Source organism: Gymnoscopelus braueri, assembly GCF_963280865.1.
Source record: "Gymnoscopelus braueri genome assembly, chromosome: 19".
Classification (NCBI taxonomy): domain Eukaryota; kingdom Metazoa; phylum Chordata; class Actinopteri; order Myctophiformes; family Myctophidae; genus Gymnoscopelus; species Gymnoscopelus braueri.
Genome location: NC_137621.1, coordinates 9977916 through 10001435, shown reverse-complemented (window position 1 = coordinate 10001435; position 23520 = coordinate 9977916). Strand labels below are relative to the sequence as shown.

Here is a 23520-nt window from a genome sequence, read left to right as displayed (position 1 = left end):
TATTTAATTAATACAATTTTAAAATCAAAATCATTCTATAAATCAAAAAAACTAAAATAGCAGATTTACGCAACTCTGCGTGAAGTGATGCGTTGTGAGCTTGTAGATCTGCTATTTTCACTAGTTTGGGTCCCAGACAAACGTCTAATTTCTCTTTTGGGTTCTTGAGCTATAAAGTTCGAGAACCGCTGCTCTAGACCAGTTGTTCTCAAACTTTTTCATGTCAAGGACCACCAAATTGACACATATTTCGGTCGACATTTCGGTCGTTAGATCTTCATCAGGACAGGACAAACAATGAAACGTCGACCTTTAGAAACGTCGAATAAAGAGCAACATTTTTCCAAGTTCCAGACAGACCTCTTTCTTTGGTTTGATTATCAGAGATCCCCTTTTGATTATTAGTTAATAAAACATATAATCATATTAATTTCAAACCTTTCTGTCGTTTCTGCAGTGAGAGATGAGGTTGTTGTGTTGCTCATCGGATGTGTCTGGAACACATGAGAACACAAATATTATTATCATTATAATGAATACACATCTAAAATCATACATACAGTACATGACACCGTAACCTGCACGGTAACCCACCAGTCTCCTCCCCCACACTTCCTCCTGAGACCATAAAAGGAGATATGAGCTCCTCCCCTTCCTCCTCTTCCTCCACCTCCTTGTCGCTGTCGGAGGACATGGTGACGATGGGAGGAGAGCTGTGCACGACGCGCGCGCACACAGACACACACACACACACACACACACACATGCATGCACACACACACACAATAGGAAAAAAAGAACACTTGATAAAACAGGATGTGGTCACAAAGTTTACAATATCTTCTCTGTCGGGTGGATGATTGATTGATTGAATATTTTATTAGGCAAAAAATTTAAAACAGCACAGTTACATTTAAAATACTTTGTCTAACAGGTCCGTTCATAAAAGTCCTTGCGGACTTGTTTCCAATGAGGGCCTTGGTATTCAATTCATAGACATATAGTGGCACCACAGTTCAAATATCATTACAAAAAAAAAAAAAAAAAAAATTAAGGGGAAAAAAATATGTACAAGAACAGGGGGGGGGGGGGGGTCTGCTGTCTAACGGGAAAATGGTACTACCTCCTCTTTTGGCCTCCTGAAAGGTGATTTTTTTTTAAGGCTCTTTTAAATGAGCCCAGCGAACTGCATTTTTTGAGGGATGGAGTTAGACTATTCCAATCCTGGGTGGCAGTGCTGTAGAAGGAGAATTTGCCCATGTTTGTTTTATGGGTGGGTGGTACCAAATTGTTGTTAACGCTCCCTCTGGTATTGTGACTGTGGGTGTCACTAACCTTTTGGAGGTATTTACTCAGATATGCGGGAATAGGGGGCATATCGGGCAAATTTGCATTTACAATTTTGAAGGCCAGTATCCATTTTTAGTTGTTTAACCCTGTCTTCCACCCTGAGCCAGCCTAGGCTGGCAAAATGGGTGGGAGAAAGGTGGGTCATGGGCCCCAATCCGAGGAGTAGCCGAATCAGTTTGTTTTGGGAGGTTTGAAGCTTAGTCTTCAGTGACACTGAGGTGTTGGAGTACCAGGAGGTGCAAGCATAGTCAAAAAGTGGTTGAATCAGGGCCCCAGAGAGAGTCCTGAGGGCCTGAGGGTTGACAAAAGAGGAAACTCTGCCCATAAATTTGGTTCTCTGGTTTACTCTTTTGACCACCTTTGTAGCCATGCTTCCACCTGTCAGGTATTTGTCAAGAACACAACCCAAACAGGTAATCTCTTCTTTGCTAGAGATAATTGTGTCATCGACTTTGACCTTGAAATCATTTACATCCATCTGTCTGAGGGAATGTTTGGTCCCAAAGAGAATGGATTCAGTTTTCCCAAGGTGTAGTGACAGTTTGTTATCGGTAAGCCAAGTACGGATTTTTGAGAGTTCAGAGCTGAGCGCCTCCTCAACTTGCAACTTGTCCTCTCCCGAGATCAGGAGTGCCGAGTCATCAGCGAACAGGAACAATTTGCAGTTACAGGCAGCATTCATGTCGTTAATGTATAGAAGAAACAGTAACAGCCCTAGAATGCTGCCCTGAGGAACCCCACAGCTCACCGGGAGGGATGAGGACATGGTTCCGTTGATGTCAACCACTTGTTCTCTTCCCTCCAGGTAAGATCTCATCCAGTTTAGTGATGTGCAGTCAAAACCAATCGCCCTCAGCTTATCAAAAAAAACTCATATGTCCAAAACTGTTACTTTTCAGGATCCAAATTGAAAAATACCAAAAACTAGAAGATCTACAAGCTCAAGCTGTACGTGCTCACCTGACTTGAGGTTTGTGAGGCGGTGTCTTGTGTTTGAGTTCAGACAGTCTCTGTCTCATGTTGATGGTCAACTCTGGACTCAACCTCCAAATGAAGATACAACTACACGCACACGCACACAAAAATGTCAAAATTTCACTTTTAGATTATGTCCATAAACAGACACCAACTACAGTACACACATTAAAACACAGTGTTAAGTGTGACAAATACCATCAATTACTATTGCATTCCCTCACAGAGAATCCAAAAAGAATACTTGATGAATTGAAGAAAACAGGGGCCCAGGATTAACAGCAAAACTATGTATATCAAAAAATATGTATGTTCAAGCTTCAAGGTGTGAGTACTTTATAGAACATATGTACACACACACACACGAAGGCAGTACCTGTCTCCAGACACTGTGAGGAGGTGTTTACAGTCGTTGGTGAACTTCATCCCGGTCACAACCTCTGAAATAAGAGGGACAGAAAGGTTCACACACACACACACACACACACACACACACACACACACACACACACACACACACACACACACACACACACACACACACACACACACACACACACACACACACACACACACACACACACACACACCCCCCATTGTTAAGTTGTACACTGATGCTGCTATGGAACCAAACATAATATTGAGTCTCACAGTAAACTGGGAAGCCAAGGCCTTGTGTCAATAACTGCGTTTGATAATGTGTTTTTTGCCCAAAGACCAAACCAAAACAAAATATATTTCATAAGAGGAAAAACATGAGTGAACTGTTTGAGAAACATTGTAATAGTTCTTCTCCTTTGTAAAGACTAGGACTGAGGCTTTCCTTCAAATATACTACACAGCCCGTTTCTCCTGGCGGCTGAAGTGCAAGATGGTCAGTATAGCAGTGAGGGTCTGCTGAGGTCAGGAAGACAGACAGACAGACAGACAGACAGACAGACAGACAGACAGACAGTTGAGGTGGCGTTTACCTGAGTGTCCATACATGGTAGCCACACATTCTCCTGTATAGAAGTCAAAGATGCTGATGTTTTTATCTGAACAGCTGGTGGCCACGTAGAGTCCAGAGGGGTCAGTCTGCACCTGGAAGCAAACAGTGGTGGAAAACACATCATTTATATTATATATTATATCTGAATAAAACCAAACACATACATTCAACATGTAATAGACATGTGGTTCTCAAAGTGGGGTCCAGTGACCTGCAGGGTTCCTTGAGGGGGGTTCCAAATGGAACCTTACAGGTCGGTAACTCAGAGTGTACAAATGGAACCAAATGGACACTCTAAGAGTTATGGGGAAGCACTGATATAGGCTGTTGTTCCTGTGTTCATACTGACCTTTATGAGAGTACCATCTTCTCCCAGAGACCCTTTATACAACTTCTTCTGTTTACCAGTACTGACATTGAAGAGCCTGCAGGACACAGCACACAACATCATCAATTATAGTTATACTATGTAAGATTTTCAATTAAAAGAAAAACGTTTTTCACTGGCACATCCTACTTTGACCAATGATCTGAACTTGCACACAGAAATTGGCCGTTGGCATATGAAGACAGTGACAAAGCAAATTCTTCCACTTTTCCCAATTTAAGCTGTTCATTAGCGTTCTTTTGTAAACAGTCCTCACAGGCAATGGGATCTGTAGTTGTGTTTGTCTCATAGCCCGGATGGACAGTGGGTGGAAATAAACATTCAATATAAATAACAACCATTCAATATAAATACTACATAATACATAAATAAATTAAAAAAAACAATGTTTATTCGCGAGTGTCTGCCCGCTACACTGGGAATCGCAGTTGAAACTGCTATACTAGCCGCATAGCTACCGTCACCAAAATACTCCAATTCTATTTTTACACTTTACACAAACAGAAAACAGAAAACTACAATTGTTCTTTTTAAATATATTTATTTTGAACAAAATGAAAAAGGATCATCATGTACTATGTGAGATTTGATGTGGGAGGCAGCTGGCTTATTTGAAACAAACAAAAACAAATTCATAATTTATGCATTCATTTTGAGCAAAAAAGGCTGCGGTGTTAAAGGTTTCATGACATGCTGGTTTTACAAAACATTAAAAGTCTTTATCATGGCCCTTCAAACGTGTATTAAAAAGGTTTTAACTGAAAAATCCACTAACGTGAGCCATAACTTCATAGTGTTAGTGTTCTTGATATGTTCTTGTAAATTCAGGTAACAGGAAAATAATTATGCTCCAAGTCAAGTCCACTGACAGAAACTACATTAAAGATTTAAAAAACAGTCAAACGTAATATGATAAATGGAAATGAACCATTAACCAAAATCTGATCAATTACTCCTATTAACCGGCCATTCAGAATAAATCGTAAAACCAAACTATTATGATATCAGAAAATAGGCAGTAAAACACACAAAAAACGGCTGATGTAGTCAAGTTGCTGTCTCTCGTTAGAGAGATAGACAAAAAACAACATTTTATACAGCATAACTGCAAAAGGAATAATCTGCTTTTTATTTGCAAATCGGAAGATTCTCCAGTGACCTCTTGGATCAGGATGCCATAGGGACGAATGGCACCTTCCACAATCTTCAATATAGTGATATTGGTATTAGTAATAATAATCATAGTATTTCTTGTATTAGTATTGACAGTATTGTAAGGATATTTCAGAATGTAAATCAATCTGTGTTGTAGTTACGCAAGTCTGTTTCTCAACGCCTTCAGGAGGGAAAAAAAAACAGGAAGCAAACCAGAATTTTAGCGGGCTCACACACACACACACTTTTTTTAAAACCACAAACAGTTTTAATTTTAGCGGGCTCACACACACACGGTTTCACAATGATCCGAGCCATAGGACACACATGCATCTAATACCTTGACAGTATAGGGGCCCCGGCCACAGGTTTCCTGCTCAGCAGTGGTGTAAAGTAACAAAGTAAATTTGAGGTACTTTTACTTTACTGGAGTATTTCCAATTGTCAATACTTGTACTTTTACTCCACTACAATTATTTGAAAACTTAAGTTACTAGTACTTACTTTGCAGATATAGATAAAACATACATGAACCACTTTAGCCCTATTTCATACTTAGGCTATTTGAAAATAGCCGATCTACAAGCTCACAACGCATCGCGACGCGTTGTGAGCTTGTAGATCTGCTATTTTCAAACATGTTACTACTTCTACTTTTGGTACTTTAAGTACATTTTGATACCAATACTTTTGTACTTTTACTCAAGTACATTTTTTATTCCGGACTTTTACTTGTAACAGAGTACTTCTACGTTGCAGTATTGATACTTTTACTTAAGTAAAACATTTGAGTACTTTTTCCACCACTGCTGCTAAGCTGCACTTAAAGTTAGGGTAGTTAGTGAGGAGAAGGAAGTAGTCTGTGACGTGCACATGCTGTCAGGGTAGAGAACTTATAACCTGTAGAATGCTGACTTAGTAATGTAATCTTTGCTTTTACTCTGATCAAATCTTTGTGCTTGTTGTGACCTGGAGACATCAGCTGGTTATAATGCATCTTCTTCACCACCTTGCACTTTGTCTCTGGTATCAAGTCACTTGTCTTGCTTATCACAGAGTTATATCACTGGAATTGTTACATTTCCATAACAGATAGATATAAAGATAGTCGGACAGTAAATACAGAATACAGGGAGAATGTACTGCTCAACAACAACAAAAAACCTGGAACCCCCTCAAGGACCCCTTTTAGAACCACTGGTTCATTGCAATGTTGTATTGGTAATGTATTTTTTATAAAATACAGGCAAGGCATGTTTATTTGTATAGCACATTTCAACAGCAAGGCCATTTTCAAGTTCATTGCAAAAGTCCATCACTGGTTCATTGCAAAGTTATTTACATAAAACATCAAGAATTAACACATAATAAACACATTATGAAAGGACACTTGAAAACAACAAACATAAAAATGAAAATAACAAATATGAGTAAAATTACAGCGCAGAAGAAAAAAATAAACTCAATAAAAGGCAATGGCAAACCTTTTTTTTTCTTTGCTTTTATTTAAAAGAACTTAAGAGTTGTAGCTGACCTGCAGTGTTCTGGGAGTTTGTCCCAGATATGTGGTGCATAAAACCAGAATTTTGCTTCTCCAAGTTTAGTTGTGATTCTGGGGACAGAAAGCAGACCCTGTCCCCCAGGACGACCTGGAAGAGGTCTGGAACATCAGAAATGTACTTTTAGTCCCAAACCAATTCAATGCTTCACAAACATTTGATTTCGTATTTTAAAATCAATTCTCTGACAGACCGGGGGCGTCGTGGAGCGGGGGGTGGGGGTGGTGGACATCGTGACTGCAATGTTTGCTGAGAGACTGGATGAGGTGGGCGCAAAGGGGGGTATCCAGGAGAGGAGACAGAGGTAGGCTGGCGGGAAAATTTGGTCCCGGGAGTGACCAAACTTACCCCAGAAGGTCGTGAATAGGGGGGTGGGACTGGGGGCAGTGGACCTCCTAACTTTAATGTTTGTTGAGCCACTGGATTATGTGGGCGCAAAGTGGGGTGCCCAGGAGAGAAGACGGGAGTAGGCTGGCGGTCAAATTTGGTCCCGGGAGTGACCAAACTTACCCCAGAAGGTCGTGAAGAGGGGGGTGGGCAAATGCTGGGAGTAGGCCGGGTCGTATGTTGGTTCCCAGGAGGGACCAAACTTACCCCAGAAGGTCGTGGAACGGGGGGTGGGGGTGGGGAGAAAATGGCAGTAGGCCGGCGGGTACGTTTGTTCCTATGAGTGACCAAAAAAGCGGTGGGTGGGGGTGGTCCTGGAGAGGGGGGTGGGGGTGGGGGTGGGGGAGGGATAATGCTGGGAGTAGGCGGGTGGTCACTCCTGTTCTCAGGAGTGACCAAAAAAGCGGGGGGTGCTGGCAGTCTCATGCTGGCAGTAGGCCGGGGGGGTGGGTCAGTGCTGCCAGTAGCCCGGGGGAATGGGTTAGTGCGGGTAGTAGGCCAGGAGGGTGGGTCAGTGTGGGGGTGGGCCAGGGTGGGCCAGGAGGGTGGGTTAGTGTGGGGGTGGGCCAGGGTGGGCCAGAGGGATGGGATAATGCTGGCAGTAGGCTGGGAGGGTGGGTTAGAGTGGGGGTGGGCCAGGGTGGGCCAGGAGGGTGGGTTAATGCTGGCAGTAGGCCGGGCAGTAGGCCGGGCAGTTACCAAACGGTAGGTCACTGGAGGTTCTCCAGTGACCTCTTGGGCGGGGGGTGCTGGCAGTCTCATGCTGGTAGGCCGGGCAGTAGGCCGGGCAGTAGGCCGGGCAGTGACCAAACGGTAGGTCACTGGAGGTTCTCCAGTGGCCTCTTGGATCAGGATGCCGTAGGGTCGAATGGAACTCTCTACAATCTTTCTCTCCTGCCGAGAAGAGAGATGTTCTGGAACAGGAACCAGCCAGTATTTCTCGTGGTTACATATCACTCTCTCTAGGGGGTTTATCCGGTTCTGCATGATGACCCGGTAAGTTTTGCCGTTCTTTTTGGATGTGAACGTCTTGGTGTACCGCCGGGCCTCGCTGAGACACGGTGTAGAATAAACACCCCGTCCGTGCACGGCCCTGTTTCCTGCCTTAAAGTGAGACTGGACGATACCTTTGGCTCCCTTTATGCTAGTGCCGTGATAGGAGACGGCCCATTCTCCAGGAGCAGAGTGATCCCTCCAGCAGCAGCCGTTTGAACCCAGCCAGGTGTTGCCGTCGGGGTACTTGTTCCACACTTTCAGGGCCATTCGGTACCAGCCCCAGGGCCGTTTGTAGGACTCCCCGCCTCTTGAGCACCGAGTCGATCGAAACGGCAACTCGGTGAAATCACAGTCATAACTTGGATCAAAAAACTTGCCCATATCCACAAAAAACTCTCTCTTAATCGCTTTGCACTGACTTGGCAAAGATGTGACCATGAGCATCTGCTCCATTTCCCTCGTCAACAGCATGCCGAGGAAGTCCTCTGGAGTAACGGAGGTGTTGGTAGATAATATATCCAGAGGTATCACATCAGCTCCCAGAAGGGCAGACAGAGCCTCAAATCGGACGTGTTGATCAACCATGGCTGACAGAATTCAAACACTGCTTGGCTGCGTGTGGATCTTCGAGTGTGGTCGCTGCGTGGATGTACTGTTCCCGCCAGAAGAATGAAACTTTCACACACACTTTTACTTTCATTTCCTGGCCAACTTCCTACAATGACGAGCTGCACGCCATCTGTCAGTTGCCACAGTTTGTTTGACTTTTTTTTCTCTGCCATTTCTAACAAAATAATAATAATGTTTCACTAGGAAATACACCATGATATTATGGTCACAAAAAAACACATCTTTAAGAAGTCAATCTTATCTGCCGCTTTTTATTGTTATGGTGTTGTTATATTCTACTGCTCTGTTGGCAAAGTCTCTGCAGAACATATCTTCACCAAAATTTCGCTGAGTAATCCCCTCTTAATTCTTGTTCATAGGCCTGAATAGTATAGGTCTGTGGTTCCCAACATTTTAACTTGAGAGACCCAACAGAGAAATGTTATGTCACCCTGGGACCCAAACAAGTGAAAATAGCCGATCTATCTGCTGTCATTTCTTAGGTTCTATTATCGTTTTGAAAAAGGGTATTATACTCGGTATATACTCGCAACCCATAATAATGGGTCCACAACCCACACATGGGTTCCGACCCACTGTTTGGGAAACACTGGTATAGGAGATATGATTATCATCCTATGTCTTATGGTATATTAGACATCCTACAGTAGGTCTTATAAATGGTAAATGGTGCATCTATATAGCGCTTTTATCCAAAGCGCTTTACATAGATTATGCATTACATTCACCCATTCACACATTCATTCATTCATTCATGCAAGGCACCAACCTGCTCATCGGGAGCAATTAGGGGTTCAGCGTCTTGCTCAACGACACTAACTCTGGGGGAGCCCGGGATCGAACTGGGAACCTCGCGGTCCATCCGGCCGCTCTACCGACCACTCTACCCCTGAGCCACTGCCGCCCCTTATGTCTTATTATGGTCTAGGACAGTGGTTCTCAACCTTTTCTGGGTAAGGGTCCACTTGAATATCTCAAAAGTGCGGGCAACGGTTTTAGGTTTTTATAAGTTGATAAATTGCCCCTATCCCTGTCAATTGATAAATTGTCCCTGTCAAAAAAAAACTTCCACACAGTTTTTCTGTGTTCAGTTTATTCTGTGTTTACATTGTAGGTCCACACACACACACACACACACACACACACACACACACACACACACACACACACACACACACACACACACACACACACACACACACACACAAAAAGTTCTGACCTGAGGCTGCGGTCCTGACAGCCAATGGCAGCGTACTTCCTGGTTGCGTCGACGTCCATGTCGTACAGGGTGGTCTTCCTCACCACGTGCTGAGTCCTCCTGAACTCCAGACCCTCTTCCGTCTAGAAACCACAGAGGAAGAAGAAGATGGACGGGTCAAAACATCTGGGAGGTAGAAGAAGACCACTTCAAACATGTGAGCGAAGCATTGTGAGCTTGTAGATCGACTATTTTCACTATGTTAGCTTGGTCCCTGTTTCGATTCCCTGCTTGCTGGATGTCATTGACTTGCTCCCTCAACTGTCACTATCAAAATTAAGGCTAAAAAAATAACTGGGGGAAAAATAAAAACATACTTAAATATTGTCGCCGTTGGGTAGAAACCTTGTATGCTACTTTTCAGGAAATGGAAAGAAACTTCAGAAATAGTGAAAACAGATGATCTACAAGCTACATTATCACAATATAGACCTATTTAACAATTAATTTAAAAGGTAGGGTAAGTGATTTTCTTTGGTCAAAATAAGTGTTAAATAGCTCTATATTCTGATAGTACTCATTGCTATAGCTATAGAGCGTCGCAGTTCCCGCCCACTTCCTGTTTTTTTTGGTGCCGGAAGAAAAAACTCAATGCATTTTTCCATTGACATTTCCAAAAATATTTATATCTATTAATTTAAGCCTCGAATCAAGCCATCACGAGATGACATGAATCATGACCATAAAACGTTTTTTTCTGTGATTTTTTTTAATTTTATATTTAATTATATGATATACTATATTTAATAAATACCCTTTGTTTTGCCGTTTTCAACAAAAAAAAAAATCACAGAATCAAACGTTTATGGTCATGATTCATGTCATGTCATGATGGCTTGATTCGAGGCTTAAATTAATAGATATAAATATTTTTGGAAATGTCAATGGAAAAATGCATTGAGTTTTTTCTTCCGGCACCAAAAAAAACAGGAAGTGGGCGGGAACTGCGACGCTCTATAGAGTGTTCAGTAACAGGAGTTACCATGTCTCGCCAGCTCTTTAATAAACAGAAAATGCATTTTCAGGTCGGGATACCAATTTAATCCAATCAGGATAGAGAACTCAGTCAGGATACAGATTAAACAAGTGACATTGGAAGTGAAAACAAAAAGAAATGAGCAAACAAAATTGGAAGTGGAACACTATAAAAAAAAAAGCTGATAAATGGGTGAAAATACGTTTTCTGTTTATTAAAGAGCTGGAGAGACATGGAGACTCCCGTTACTGAACAAACACTCTGTAGCAATGACTACTATCAGAATATAGTAATCATTAACAAAAAAACGTTTTGTTTTAACCCAAAAATATCACTTACCCAACCTTTAACTAAAGACATATCCCTTACTATACCTTTAAGGCTGAAATCCATTTCATGTCCTACCTGGGGATTTCAACCCAGGTCTACCCAAGTCTACTGCTCTGCTAAAACAGAACCCCTGCCTTTGGGGCAGTACCACTTGTCAGCCAGTAGGTGTCCCACCGACACCAGGGTGTAACATGTCTCAATGGAAGAATAGGGAGACCACCTTCAACCACTGCAAAAATCTTCTATTATTTTCAACATTTTTGAAAAATGTTGAACAATTTAGAATATATTTTCTTACACAAATCTTCTTTTCTGGGGGTCCCTAGCACGGTTAAGCTCCAAAATCACACAAACCCACTCCGCATTTTCTTAGGCGGAGTGGGTCTTTAAATGCACTTTGTCCCGCCCCCCCCCCCCCCCCCCCCGTGGTGAGGTGACTGCTTAGTGCCACCTCAGTCATTTAAACATGTGGTGGAGGAGAGGAGAGGAGAGGAGAGGAGAGGAGAGGACCAGTGTCCCTGTTCAAACCTCCAGGGACAAGAGGCTCAGTAACTGGGACACACTGGGAACTGTGTTTAACCAGGAGGAGACGAGCTCAAAACATAACTACACTTACTAACTTTATATCGTCTCTGTCAGGTGGAAACCTCATATGTATATTTAAAAAAAAAGTAGCAGATCGACGAGCTGGTGGATCGGCTATTTTTTTATGCTTCTGTGTGACGCTGTAGTATGATCAAGTAGGGCGTTCATTTACCAAAAGAACACAAAAAGTTAAAATGTGGAGGTTTCTGCCCGACAGCAACGATATTAAACTGTTTGAGAGGAGGTGAGAGGAGGAGGTGAGGAGAGGAGGAGTAATCAATACCTTCTGAGCGGTGCGGAAGTAGATGCTTTTATCGGCTCCACAGCTGATCAGCCTGAGCTTCCCCTCATTGGCTGACAAGACAGGAAGGAGAAAACACACAACCATCGTTAATATCAACACTGACTTTTTATTTGTTTTAGTTTTTCTCAGAAGTTCAGGAACTCAGAAGTAAGCATTGAAGCTGCAATCGATACCTTTTATGTAGTTCATTAAATGCTATTTTGTAATGAATTTGTATGGTAAACAGAGCATGTGGGCGAAGCGGAGCTGGAGTGGAGCTGGAGCTCTTCTGCCGCACAAGACGCCGCTTATGTAATGTCGGACATTGCATCATACGCTCTAACCTTTGATTGCCTTTCAATAAAACCATATTTGATAGACATAAGTATCACCTAGCCTGGTAAACCCTCCCTCCGGAAATCTCATTTCTATTTGATTCCTGGAGTGAGTCTGGCCTGATCCGCCTTTCTGCAATATTGGCTGTGTATGCCAAACGGCCGAGCCTATCAGCGTCGTCGCTCATTGTTCTGTGATTGACAGCTTACGTTGGCCAATCAGGTGGCGAGTTCGAGTGAGTCCAAAACACGAACGGCAGCCATCTTTTCCTTGTGCGCTATAATTCTCCGAAATTTTTTTACTTCAAAAAGCTCTCTAACTTCTATTTTGAGGCACGGAATTTACTTATAAGATATCGTTTGGATAGAATTTAGTTGTTTAACTTCATATATGTGGTCAATTAATCATGACAAAGCCTATTTAAAAATAAAATTTTAGAGAACCGGTAGGGGCGGGCAGTGACATCCATGTAGCCGAATAAGGCAACCCATTTTGGGCATGGATCGTCTCAAAAGTCCCGTTCCGTCACATTAGACTGGTGAACTGCTGATTGGCTGAAGGGGAAAAATTATCATTGGCTGAAGGGGTTGTCAGTCAACGGTATTACTCCCGCCCAACTCCAGCACAGCCAATATTGCAGAAAGGCGGATCAGGCCAGACTCACTCCTGAAATCAAATGGAAATTAGATTTCCGGAGGGAGGGTTTACCAGGCTAAGTATCACCAACTGATTATAGAGAATGTGAAATTATTGTAATCCGTTCTTTATTACCTGCGCAATGGATCAATGAAATCCAGCTAATTTGTGCTCCGCGAATGGCATCGCGGAGCACAAATCATTGTGTTTGAATAGACGTTAACGTCTTATATAAACACAATTGACAAGGAATTGACACACTCACTTCTGCTGATAATAGCAATATTAGAATCACAGAGATTTCTTGAGAATTAGGAGTGAGGGATATACAATAATAAATAAATACAGTGAACTCGTAAATCTCATGGTATCAATACCGTGGCTATTTTTAAAAAAATTGTAAGATATTGTTTGGGGCTTTTTCTGCCTTTATTGATAGGATAGTAGGCTGACAGGAAATGGGGAGAGAGATGGGGGGATGACATACAGCAAAGGTCGTCGGGATCGGGATTCGAACCCGCGACACACTGTCAAACTGGATTACCAGCATATATGGTATGCGCCTGGACCGCTAGGCCAGCGGACGCCCCAATACTGTGGCTACGGTATTTATACCGCCGTAATACCGTAAGACGTATACCGTTACATGCATATCACCAACCAATCAAAGGATACGGTTTGAAATGCAAGTGGCAGGTTTTGTCTGAACCACTCACTTTGCGAGTCCCTCTCTCTCTCTCGAACCTGGAATTAAATCCCACAGGATTTAATGCCGTTTTATTAAAAAAAGACAACGCCTATGCAAAAACTTGGATGGCGTGTTTTGCATCAAAGTTACTGTCCATCTAGGCTCTCTACTACGCTAATGGGAACGCATTTGTGCCAAAAGATGAAGTGTTTCGGACACGCAGCAAAATACCCGTGTTTTTTTTGTTTGTTTTTTGGCTGCTGAGTGGACAGGCCTGAGCGGAGCGACTCACCAGCGAATCTCACGGCCGTAATGGATGAAGAGTGTTCATCCATCGTCTGGACGAGACTGTAATCTCTGTCTGCATCCAACACATGGATCAACCTGTCTCTGCTGGCTGTGGCTAGCAGACTGACTCCTGATAGAGAGACATAGAGACAGACAGAGAGAGAGAGAGACACACACATGGATCAACCTGTCTCTGCTAGCTGTGGCCAACAGACTGACTCCTGATAGAGAGACATATAGAGACAGACAGAGAGAGAGAGAGACACACACACACATGGATCAACCTGTCTCTGCTAGCTGTGGCCAACAGACTGACTCCTGATAGAGAGACGGAGAGAGAGACAGACAGACAGACAGACAGACAGTGAATGAGTGAGTGAGTGTTACCAGTCTCAGGTTTAGTGTATTCCAGACAGAGGATCTCAGAGTCGTGAGCCTGAACGTTGAGAATCTCCTCCATGCTCTCCACATCATGGATCCTAACACGCACGCACACGCACACACACACACACACACACACACACACACACACACACACACACACACACAATAACACCGATGTAAAAGTATGCAAACAAGAAAAACATAGGTCCTATGCACTCAAAAATGGTCATAGGAAGGAACAGCTACATTAAAAAATATATATATTATATGGTGGGTACAAAACAACCTTGTAGACCGGCTTTTGGCAAATAACACTTCTGAGTGTAGGGGAAAAAAGCAGGGGACCAAGTTAAGGTTGAGTACCGAAAACCGATAACATACTAGAACCGGTACCACCACGTCAGATACTACCGATACAGTACAGTAATAATAGTACTGATAATAGGTACCGTATTGCAGTGCTGTGTAACTAATCTAGGCTAATCTCGAATCAGCGCAAAGTAGAGGCCAGTCCACACCAATGCAATTTCTTGGAACTGGTTGCAAGTTGCGAGTGGACTGGACTTAACCCTTTAAGACCGGGAACGCATACTGTGTCATTTTTTGAATTCTTTGGGCTATTCAAAAATGGCAGATATACAAGCTCATAGCACGGCACCGAGTGCCGCGCTATGAGCTTGTAGATCTGCTATTTTTTGGGAAAAATCGTGGAAAATCATGGGTCTTTGAATATATATTGTTTTAAAGCGATTTTTTAAAACTCAAATCTTTGCTTCTGGGCATTCTACAAATGTCTTCAGTTTTTTGAAAAAACATATGTTGCTATAATATCAGTGGTTCTCAAAAATGATATGTATTTGTCCAAAATATTTTGTTCCAGGGACCCCCAGAAGTTGTAACAGAGTTAAAAATGTTCACTTAAAAAAAATATATAAAAATGTATTTTTCAAAAAATAGCAGATCTATAAGTTCACTCGGTGCCGTGCTACGAGCTTGTATATCTGCTAATTTTGAATAGCCTAAAGAAGTCTTAAAATGACACACAGATGCGTGCCCGGTCTTAATGGGTTAAGGCAGCACTGGCAGCAGGCTCACATAATGAAACCAACTGTCCCCCAATAGTACAACATTAATCAAATTTGCCCTGGCAAAAAAAATTAAATAAAGAAAAAAAAGGCCATTATTGTCATTACCCGTTTTTTTTTGTATTGAAAGGGGTTCTGGCACAGTTTCGGCACTGGCATTGTTTAAAAACTACATGTTTAACACTGGTATCGGATAAACCCCAATCAATACCGAACCCTAGACCAAGTATAGAGCCCTGGGGGATGCCATGTACTGATATTTTTTTGTACTGGACTTTACAATTAGGAGATAGGATGAAGTGCTCTTCCTTTCCTCCTCTACCTCAGTATTCCCATGCGGTCTCCGGAGGCCAGGTGTCGTCCGTCGGGGCTGATCTTCAGGGTTCTGATCCCCGCCCTCGTGTCTGAGGCTCCGCCCCCTTCCTGCCCCGTCCCCTTCTCCGTCTGGTTGCCGGTGCACTCGACGTCCAGCAGACCCGAGAGGTTGTTGTCAACGTAGATGATCTTCTGGAGGTCCTGATGAGAGACAGAGAGAGAGATTATGTGTTTATGTAGGTGCTTTTCCTGGTCCTCATAAGATAAATTGATGTTTTAAATGTTATATTAATATAATAGTTAGGTTTATGGGTTACTTAGTTAGGGTTAGAGTTAATGCCTGATTTATACATAATACAGTTGTGCGCCGGTGACACGGCCCGAAAATAGCAGATCTACAAGCTCAAAATGTGTCGCAGCACATCGCGTTGTGAGCTTGTAGATCTGCAAATTTTGTCTTCAGGGTAAAAATGGCTAATTTATTTCTTTAAATAGCATTCATAAAATTGCCGTCTGAAAATGATGATGTCCTCACAAGCATAGTAATAAAAACGTGTGTGCGTGCGTGCGTGCGTGTCTTACATGGCTGATGATGTTGCGACACAGAGCGGTGCTGTGAGCGTCTGTGTTCCACAGTCTGATGGTGTTGTCTGATGAACAGGTGAGGAAGGAGCCTGGGGGAGGGGCCGCCTGACCCCCTCCTCCTTCTGGATACACCTGAGAGGAGGAGGAAGAGGGGAGAGGAGGAGAGGATGAGGAGGGAGGAAGAGAGGAGAGGATGAGGAGGAGGATGAGGATGAGGGGAGAGGAGGAGAGGAGAGGATGAGGAGGGGAGGATGAGGAGGGAGGAAGAGAGGAGAGAATGAGGAGGAGGATGAGGATGAGGGGAGAGGAGGAGAGGAGAGGATGAGGAGGGAGGAGGAGAGGATGAGGAGAGAGGAGGATGAGGAAGAGGAGTTGCATTAGCCTCAATGTGTTCAGTTTTAGTTTAGTTCATTCGAAAAGTAGCAACAAGTTATAACCAATGGAGGAATACGACACATCAGTCCAGGACTTGGAAAACAATTACAACTGCAGGTTCTCACGGGAGATAAAAAGTGGTTTAAAGTAGTTCAAAGTGTCAGTGGTGCTCATGAGTCAAACAGGGTCAAAACTGAGGCTGTCGCCTTGATTTTTTTTTTAGTTTGAGAACCACTGATATAAAGAATTTCTTAGAGAAATGTCCATCACAAGCCGGCCTGGTGATGAGCCCTGCTCCAGGAGAGGGGCCACAGAGAGGAGAAAATGGCGTGCAGCAGTCAGGGGCCACCTGTCATGTGTGTAGATTACATGTGTCCCCTCATGTGACAGCCAGGGGCCCACCTCTCTGTCTCATATGTGCAGATTACATGCGTCCCCTCATGTGACACACCATGAGGGTCGCGTACCGCCTGCACGGTCACATGCAATGTTATACACACACACAACCCCCCACAATGACCCATTTCTGGAGGAGCTGAAATCGATGGACAGCCATAAGCAACGCAATAGGTGTGTGTCTGTGTGTGTGTGTGTGTGTGTGTGTGTGTGTGTGTGTGTGTGTGTGTGTTAGAGGTGAAACGGTTAATCAAATGAATCCATTTAATCACTTCTAAAAAGGTATCTGTAATCGATAATTTCATAAAATAGATTATTAATACTTTATCCCTATTTTGGGCATGTCATTATAGATGAACGGTTCAAAACTTTCTTTCTTGTTTAAATAGTAAAGATAGACAATCTACCAGCTCACAACGCTTCGCATCATGACACGTTGTAAGCTTAACGTTGTTAAGGCTATCTTAACAATTTTTGCACAACAGCCTTGTGTATAAAATAATGCTTAGGTGGTTTATCAATTTGTTTATATATATTATTTTTATATTAAAAAAAGCATCTCAATTATTCAATTTATCTTCTTCACGAATAAAATAAATACATTGTCCCCAAATATGGCTTATGTCAGGCAGTGGTGGAAGGTAACTGAGTACATTTACTTAAAGGAGAATTCCGGACAAATTAAGTGTTATCTTTCATGTCTCGTTACTCACCTAGCGACGTAAAAAGTGGCGTTCTTTTTTTCCATATATTCCCCTGTCGTCATTTTTTAAACACCCTCCGTTGTTATAATGGGAGCGAGTGGGTTAGTGAAGTTCGTCTATTATAACCAACGCAATGTTATTTTTTTCTCTACTACGATTCATTGTAGAGTCTCATGATAGTCAAACATGCGCTGAAAATTCCTGCGAGCCTGCCGTTAATGGCGAACGATTTAACACTGGTTGCTTGTTTCCAGAATCTGGCAACACGAGTTGCCAGGTTCTGGAAAGAAACAAGCATCCAGTGTTAAATCGGTTTCAAATATTTTTGTACTTTTACTTTTGGTACTTTAAGTACATTTTGATGCCAATACTTTTGTACTTTTACTCAAGTACATTTTGAATTCTGGACTTTTACTTGTAACAGAGTATTTCTATATTGCAGTATTGGTACTTTTACTTAAGTAAAGAATTTGAGTACTTTTTCCACCACTGATGTCAGGGAATGTTGTCTAATTGGGAACAAAACAGATGTCCCCAAATTGAATATTACTCCATTTCATAGGGTTGGGTTAGAAGATATGGAATGAATCTAAGTCGATGTAAATTCCAGGCCTGCTCACTCCTCATGCGTTGATGGAAGCATGAGCTCAGTCCAGGGCTCTCCCCAGGCTGGCAAAGGGAGAGTAGCGCCAGGATTATTACAAGCATAGGCATTGGCACTAGGTGAAAAATGGGTTACAAAATCGTGGAATCATTTTTGCTTAAGAAAAAAAAGGAAAAAATAGTAAATTCCAGAAAATCTTTAAATATGTGTTTGTATGCGTGTGCATGTGCACGTGCGTGTTACCTCCAGACTCCAGACGCAGGCGGAGTGGAACAAAGCAGAGAAGATCTTCTTGGTCCTCCTGGGCTCCCGTACATCCCACACGTACACACTGTGGTCGTTGTACACACACGACAGCCAGCCGCTGCTCGGGTCAAAGGTCACCGCCACCGTGTCCGGGTAGCCGCGCCCGTCCTCTTCTGACCCCGCCCCTCTGTGGGCGGAGAACAGGTGTCTGTGGGTGAGGGGGGGAGGTGAGGGGGAGAGGGGAGAGATTCATTCAATGTCCTGTTATTACATATCGTTGTTGTCGGGCAGAAACCTCTTATCTCCATATTTTAAATTTTTGCTTCTTTTTGTGTGTAAATTAACGACCTACGTCGTCATACTACACTGTCACACAAAAGTAGCAAAAATAGCCAATCTACAAGCTCACAACGTGCCGCATCTTGTAGATCTGCTATTTCTTTGCTATGTTTTAATTGGAATCCTGAAAAGTAACAGTTTTGGACATACTGTATTGAGGTTTCCAGTTTCCACTACAAATGTTCTGAGCTTCTAATATCGGCTATTTTCACCAACCCCTATCTGAAAATGTTTTGTGCCAGGGACCCCATACCATACAAATGTTTCAAAAATATAGCAAATTTGTCCAAAATGTTTCGAAATTATTATTACTTTTAAATAGCAGATCTACAGTGGGTTTGTAGATTGGCAAATAGACAATTTATCATAGAGTTAAAGTGGTGAAATGCTATTTTAACTAATTTTCCTGGGAACCCCCCTCAAGGACCCCTGAGGGGTCCCCGGGCCCCACTTTGAGAACTACCGTCCTAAACAACACCAGGGTGTAAATGTCTCAATAGATCCACTAGTCCCAGTCAACTGGTTAAAATCATTCATTTTAAATCATTCAAATAAGTTCCAGATTGCACCTTTAAATCTATTTTACAGAGTGGTCTGTGATTTGTGTTGATTCAGTCTGTGACCTTTGACCCTGACCGCCTCCACTTCCTCTCCCCTCTCCTCCCCACAAAGAGGAGGTGCTCTCCTCTCCTCCCCACAGAGAGGAGGTGCTCTCCTCTCCTCCCCACACAGAGGAGGTGCTCTCCTCTCCTCCCCACACAGAGGAGGTGCTCTCCTCTCCTCCCCACAGAGAGGTGCTCTCCTCTCCTCCCCCCACACTCTCCTCCCCACACAGAGGAGGTGCTCTCCTCCCCACAGAGAGGAGGTGCTCTCCTCTCCTCCCCACAGAGAGGAGGTGCTCTCCTCTCCTCCCCACACAGAGGAGGTGCTCTCCTCTCCTCGCCACACAGAGGAGGTGCTCTCCTCTCCTCCCCACACAGAGGAGGTGCTCTCCTCTCCTCCCCACACAGAGGAGGTGCTCTCCTCTCCTCCCCACAGAGAGGAGGTGCTCTCCTCTCCTCCCCACACAGAGGAGGTGCTCTCCTCTCCTCCCCACACAGAGGAGGTGCTCTCCTCTCCTCCCCACACAGAGGAGGTGCTCTCCTCTCCTCCCCACATAGAGGAGGTGCTCTCCTCTCCTCCCCACAGAGGAGGTGCTCTCCTCTCCTCCCCACAGAGAGGAGGTGCTCTCCTCTCCTCCCCACAGAGAGGAGGTGGACAGAGGATGAGTTGTTTACACATGAATAGACTGAACACACACACACACACACACACACACACACACACACACACACACACACACACACACACACACACACACACACACACACACACACACCTCTCTGACAATGTTTGTATGAATGAAAGTGTCTGTCTATCTGTGAATTTGCATGTGTCTGTCTGTCTGTCTGTCTGTCTGTCTGTGCGTACGTACAGTATGTACGTACGCATACGCACGTATGCAAGTAACATGTCCCCTGGACTTTTTTGTGTTAATTAACACAAAACCTTAATGCCTGACTGTACCACGTGCTGTTTACATTTCTGACTAATAAAGTATTCAATCAATCAACGTATGTATATGTACAGTATGTATGTATGTATGTACCGGTATGTATGTGATGTGTATGATGAGTGTGCTTATTTAACCTTTATATAACCAGGTGTTTTGTAATTTGGCACTTTCTCAATTAGTTTGCTCTGCAAAGTGACCGTGTGTGTGAGTGTGAGTGTGAGCGTGTGTGTACGTGCGCCTACGTGTACCCACCCAGGTTCGGTCAGTGTGGAGATGTCTGTCCCCAGGCTGTGAGGTCGGGGCAGGCTGCAGATGAAGTGCAGGTTGGACGGGCTGAACGCTCGGATGATCCCATCGGCACAACCACAGAATATACACTCCTCTGTTACACACAGACTGGTGGCCTGGCGCGTCTGAGAGAGGACAGACAGACGGGTTAGACTGGAGGTGGCGGGGTGGGACGGGTAGACAGACAGACAGACAGACAGACAGACAGACAGACAGACAAAGGGAGAAAGGGAGAGAGGGAGGGATGTATGTATGTGTTTATGAGAGATGAGTGGGTGGGTGGCTTTTCCATCAATCTGTTTTGAAGTTGTGTTTAAGGTGAGCACCTGCAACTACAGCCTTCATCAAGCTACCTTGATAGAGGCTGTGGCTGAAACATCGGGTCTGTAGTGGTATTAAGACCCATCATACCTTGATATCAATAAAAACACTTAAACCCCTCTATTCTTAGTAAAACGGACCTGAGTTCTAACTGTACTAAGTTGGCACACTCTTTTTTTCCCAATCTACACCAAATCTCTTCGCCAAAAAATAGCAAGTTCATAAGCTTGTAGATGCTGCACATTTTTGGCGAACACCCACCACAGAACAGGGATGCTGGGAACAAAAAAAAACTAAAAACAAACAATACACATTTATTGCGTGAGCACCTGATTTGATCAAGTCTGCTACTTAGTTGTTTTTCTGGGTCGGCATGGCTACTTACAGCCAGTGGTGGAAAAAGTACTCAAATGTTTTACTTAAGTAAAAGTATCAATACTGCAATGTAGAAGTACTCTGTTACAAGTAAAAGTCTGGAATTCAAAATTTAGTTGAGTAAAAGTACAAAAGTATTGGCATCAAAATGTACTTAAAGTATCAAAAGTAAAAGTACTAACATATTTGAAAATAGCCGATCTACAACCTCACAACGCGTCGCGATGCGACGCGTTGTGAGCTTGTAGATCGGCTATTTTCAAATAGCCTAGGTATGAAATAGGGCTAAAGTGGTTAATGTATGTTTTATAATGTAATAATTTATATCTATAAAGTAACTAGTAACTAAAGTGTTCAAATAAATGTAGTGGAGTAAAAGTACAATATTTGCCTCCGAGATGTAGTGGAGTAGAAGTAAAAGTACTGGAAATTGGAAATACTCAAGTAAAGTACAAATACCTCAACATTGTACTTAAGTACAGTACTTAAGTAAATGTACTTAGTTACTTTCCACCACTGCTTACAGCCACCAAAAGACTGATGGTTGTGTGTGTAAAAACCTTCAAAAGGATTAGCAGACCCCAGGGGCACCTGACCCAGCCAGAGGACCTCCCCGGCCAAGTCCCCCCAAGACGTGGCCCGCTGCCCCGCACCAGCCTCTCCCTGCTCCAAAAGTCTGGAATCGCTGCATGGTCCCAAAATACCACCATTGTCCCACAGAAAACAGCACCTCTCCCGTCTGACTCTGAGCGACTTAACACCAGCCACCATGAAGTGCTTCAAGCAGCTTGTCGAGGAGCCCACATCACCTCCTCACTGCCCCCCCTCCCCCCCATAATTTTGTTGACTAAGACTAAGATTTTGATATTTAGTCGACTAAGACTAGACTAAGACTAAACCATTTCAGATGACTAAAATAGGACTAAAACTAAATGGTGTCTTATTCAAAAGACTAAGACTAAATCAGAATTTGCTGTCAAATTAACACTGCCACACACTACACCAGTGGTTCTAAAACTATTTTGTGTGCCAAGGACCCCCAAATTGATATGTATTTGGCCGTGGACCCCCACCCTCATCTGAAAATGTTTTGTACCAGGGACTCCCAGAAGAGAAGATTTCTGTTTAAAAAAATAATCAAGATTATTCAAAAATATTCAAAAATAGCAGATGTACAAGCTCGCAGCACGGCACGAAGTGACACGCTGTGAGCTTGTAGATCTGCTATTTTTAAAAAGCCACAGTAACACATTTATCTGGGGACCCCCCTGGTTCTCTATATACATCGATTAGATACTGTACAGTGTACACATACAGAGATTCCCTGTAGATTCTTTATTGTAAAGAAGAAGACACTGCTCTCTCTCTCTCTCTCTCAACGACCTGACACGTTGATAGCTTGTAGAGCCGTTCTTGTTTTGGCAAGCAACACCATCGTACTTCCGAGTATAAATTAGGCTCGTCATATTTTGCTTACCGCTGTGGTTAGAATTGCAGACGGAGGATGAGTTGGATAGAATCCCAACCGCCCACAACTTGCCACAACAACATAACTGCCGTATATTCAGCTACAAAGCAACTTCCTATGCCATTGTTCGGAATGTTCAGAGTCAGACGCTGTGAAGACAGACCTTTCACTTGGAACGTCTAGAGAGCCTTCTCTGCAGGTTCAAAGAGCCTTCAGAAAGTGTTCTGCTGGTTCAGAAATGGCTGTTTTCGAACTACAAGAGCTAAGTGAAACCATGCTGTTTAATAAGGCATTTCACAGGTTCAGGATTTGTTTCCACGAGATACGACTCCTATAAGAACCTTTAATTTGGGCCTTGCTCAGGAGGTGGCACTTAACCCTGAGTTCTTGGAACCCAGAACTGAGAACTTATATGCTTTCAAAAACCTGCTGCTTTGTCGAGCATCTATACGAACACAATCGTCCCGTGTTTGGGGGAGGGTTATATTGGTCACTGCACGTACTGCTACGTAAGTGGGACTGAGTTACTAGGCCCCCCCCCCCAAAAAAAAAAAAATCATAGGGGGGCCCACAGTGAATCTTTGTCCCCAGGGCCCAGAATTTGGTGCTACGCCCCTGGGAGTAGTACTAGGAAGCAGTGTTGATTTTGATAGCAAATTTTGATTTCGT

The 23520-nt window shown here is 43.3% G+C and overlaps 1 protein-coding gene across 3 annotated transcripts in view; it reads right to left on the bottom strand.

The window, feature by feature from the left end:
* mapkbp1 (mitogen-activated protein kinase binding protein 1) overlaps positions 1–23520 on the bottom strand; it is an 84841-nt gene that overhangs the window by 15649 nt on the left and 45672 nt on the right. For 2 of the 3 annotated variants that reach the window (XM_080414421.1, XM_080414423.1), the window contains exons 8-21: positions 20652–20812; positions 18503–18713; positions 16178–16312; positions 15603–15796; positions 14199–14290; positions 13816–13941; positions 11864–11934; positions 9651–9772; positions 3666–3741; positions 3297–3408; positions 2702–2765; positions 2311–2412; positions 595–713; positions 439–494 (exon numbers count right to left, since the gene is read on the bottom strand). In XM_080414421.1, the coding sequence (XP_080270547.1) occupies positions 439–494; positions 595–713; positions 2311–2412; positions 2702–2765; positions 3297–3408; positions 3666–3741; positions 9651–9772; positions 11864–11934; positions 13816–13941; positions 14199–14290; positions 15603–15796; positions 16178–16312; positions 18503–18713; positions 20652–20812 (1641 nt within the window). Of the gene's footprint in view, positions 1–438; positions 495–594; positions 714–2310; positions 2413–2701; positions 2766–3296; positions 3409–3665; positions 3742–9650; positions 9773–11863; positions 11935–13815; positions 13942–13998; positions 14033–14198; positions 14291–15602; positions 15797–16177; positions 16313–18502; positions 18714–20651; positions 20813–23520 lie in introns of all 3 variants that reach the window. The other variant, XM_080414422.1, reaches the window with a different exon arrangement.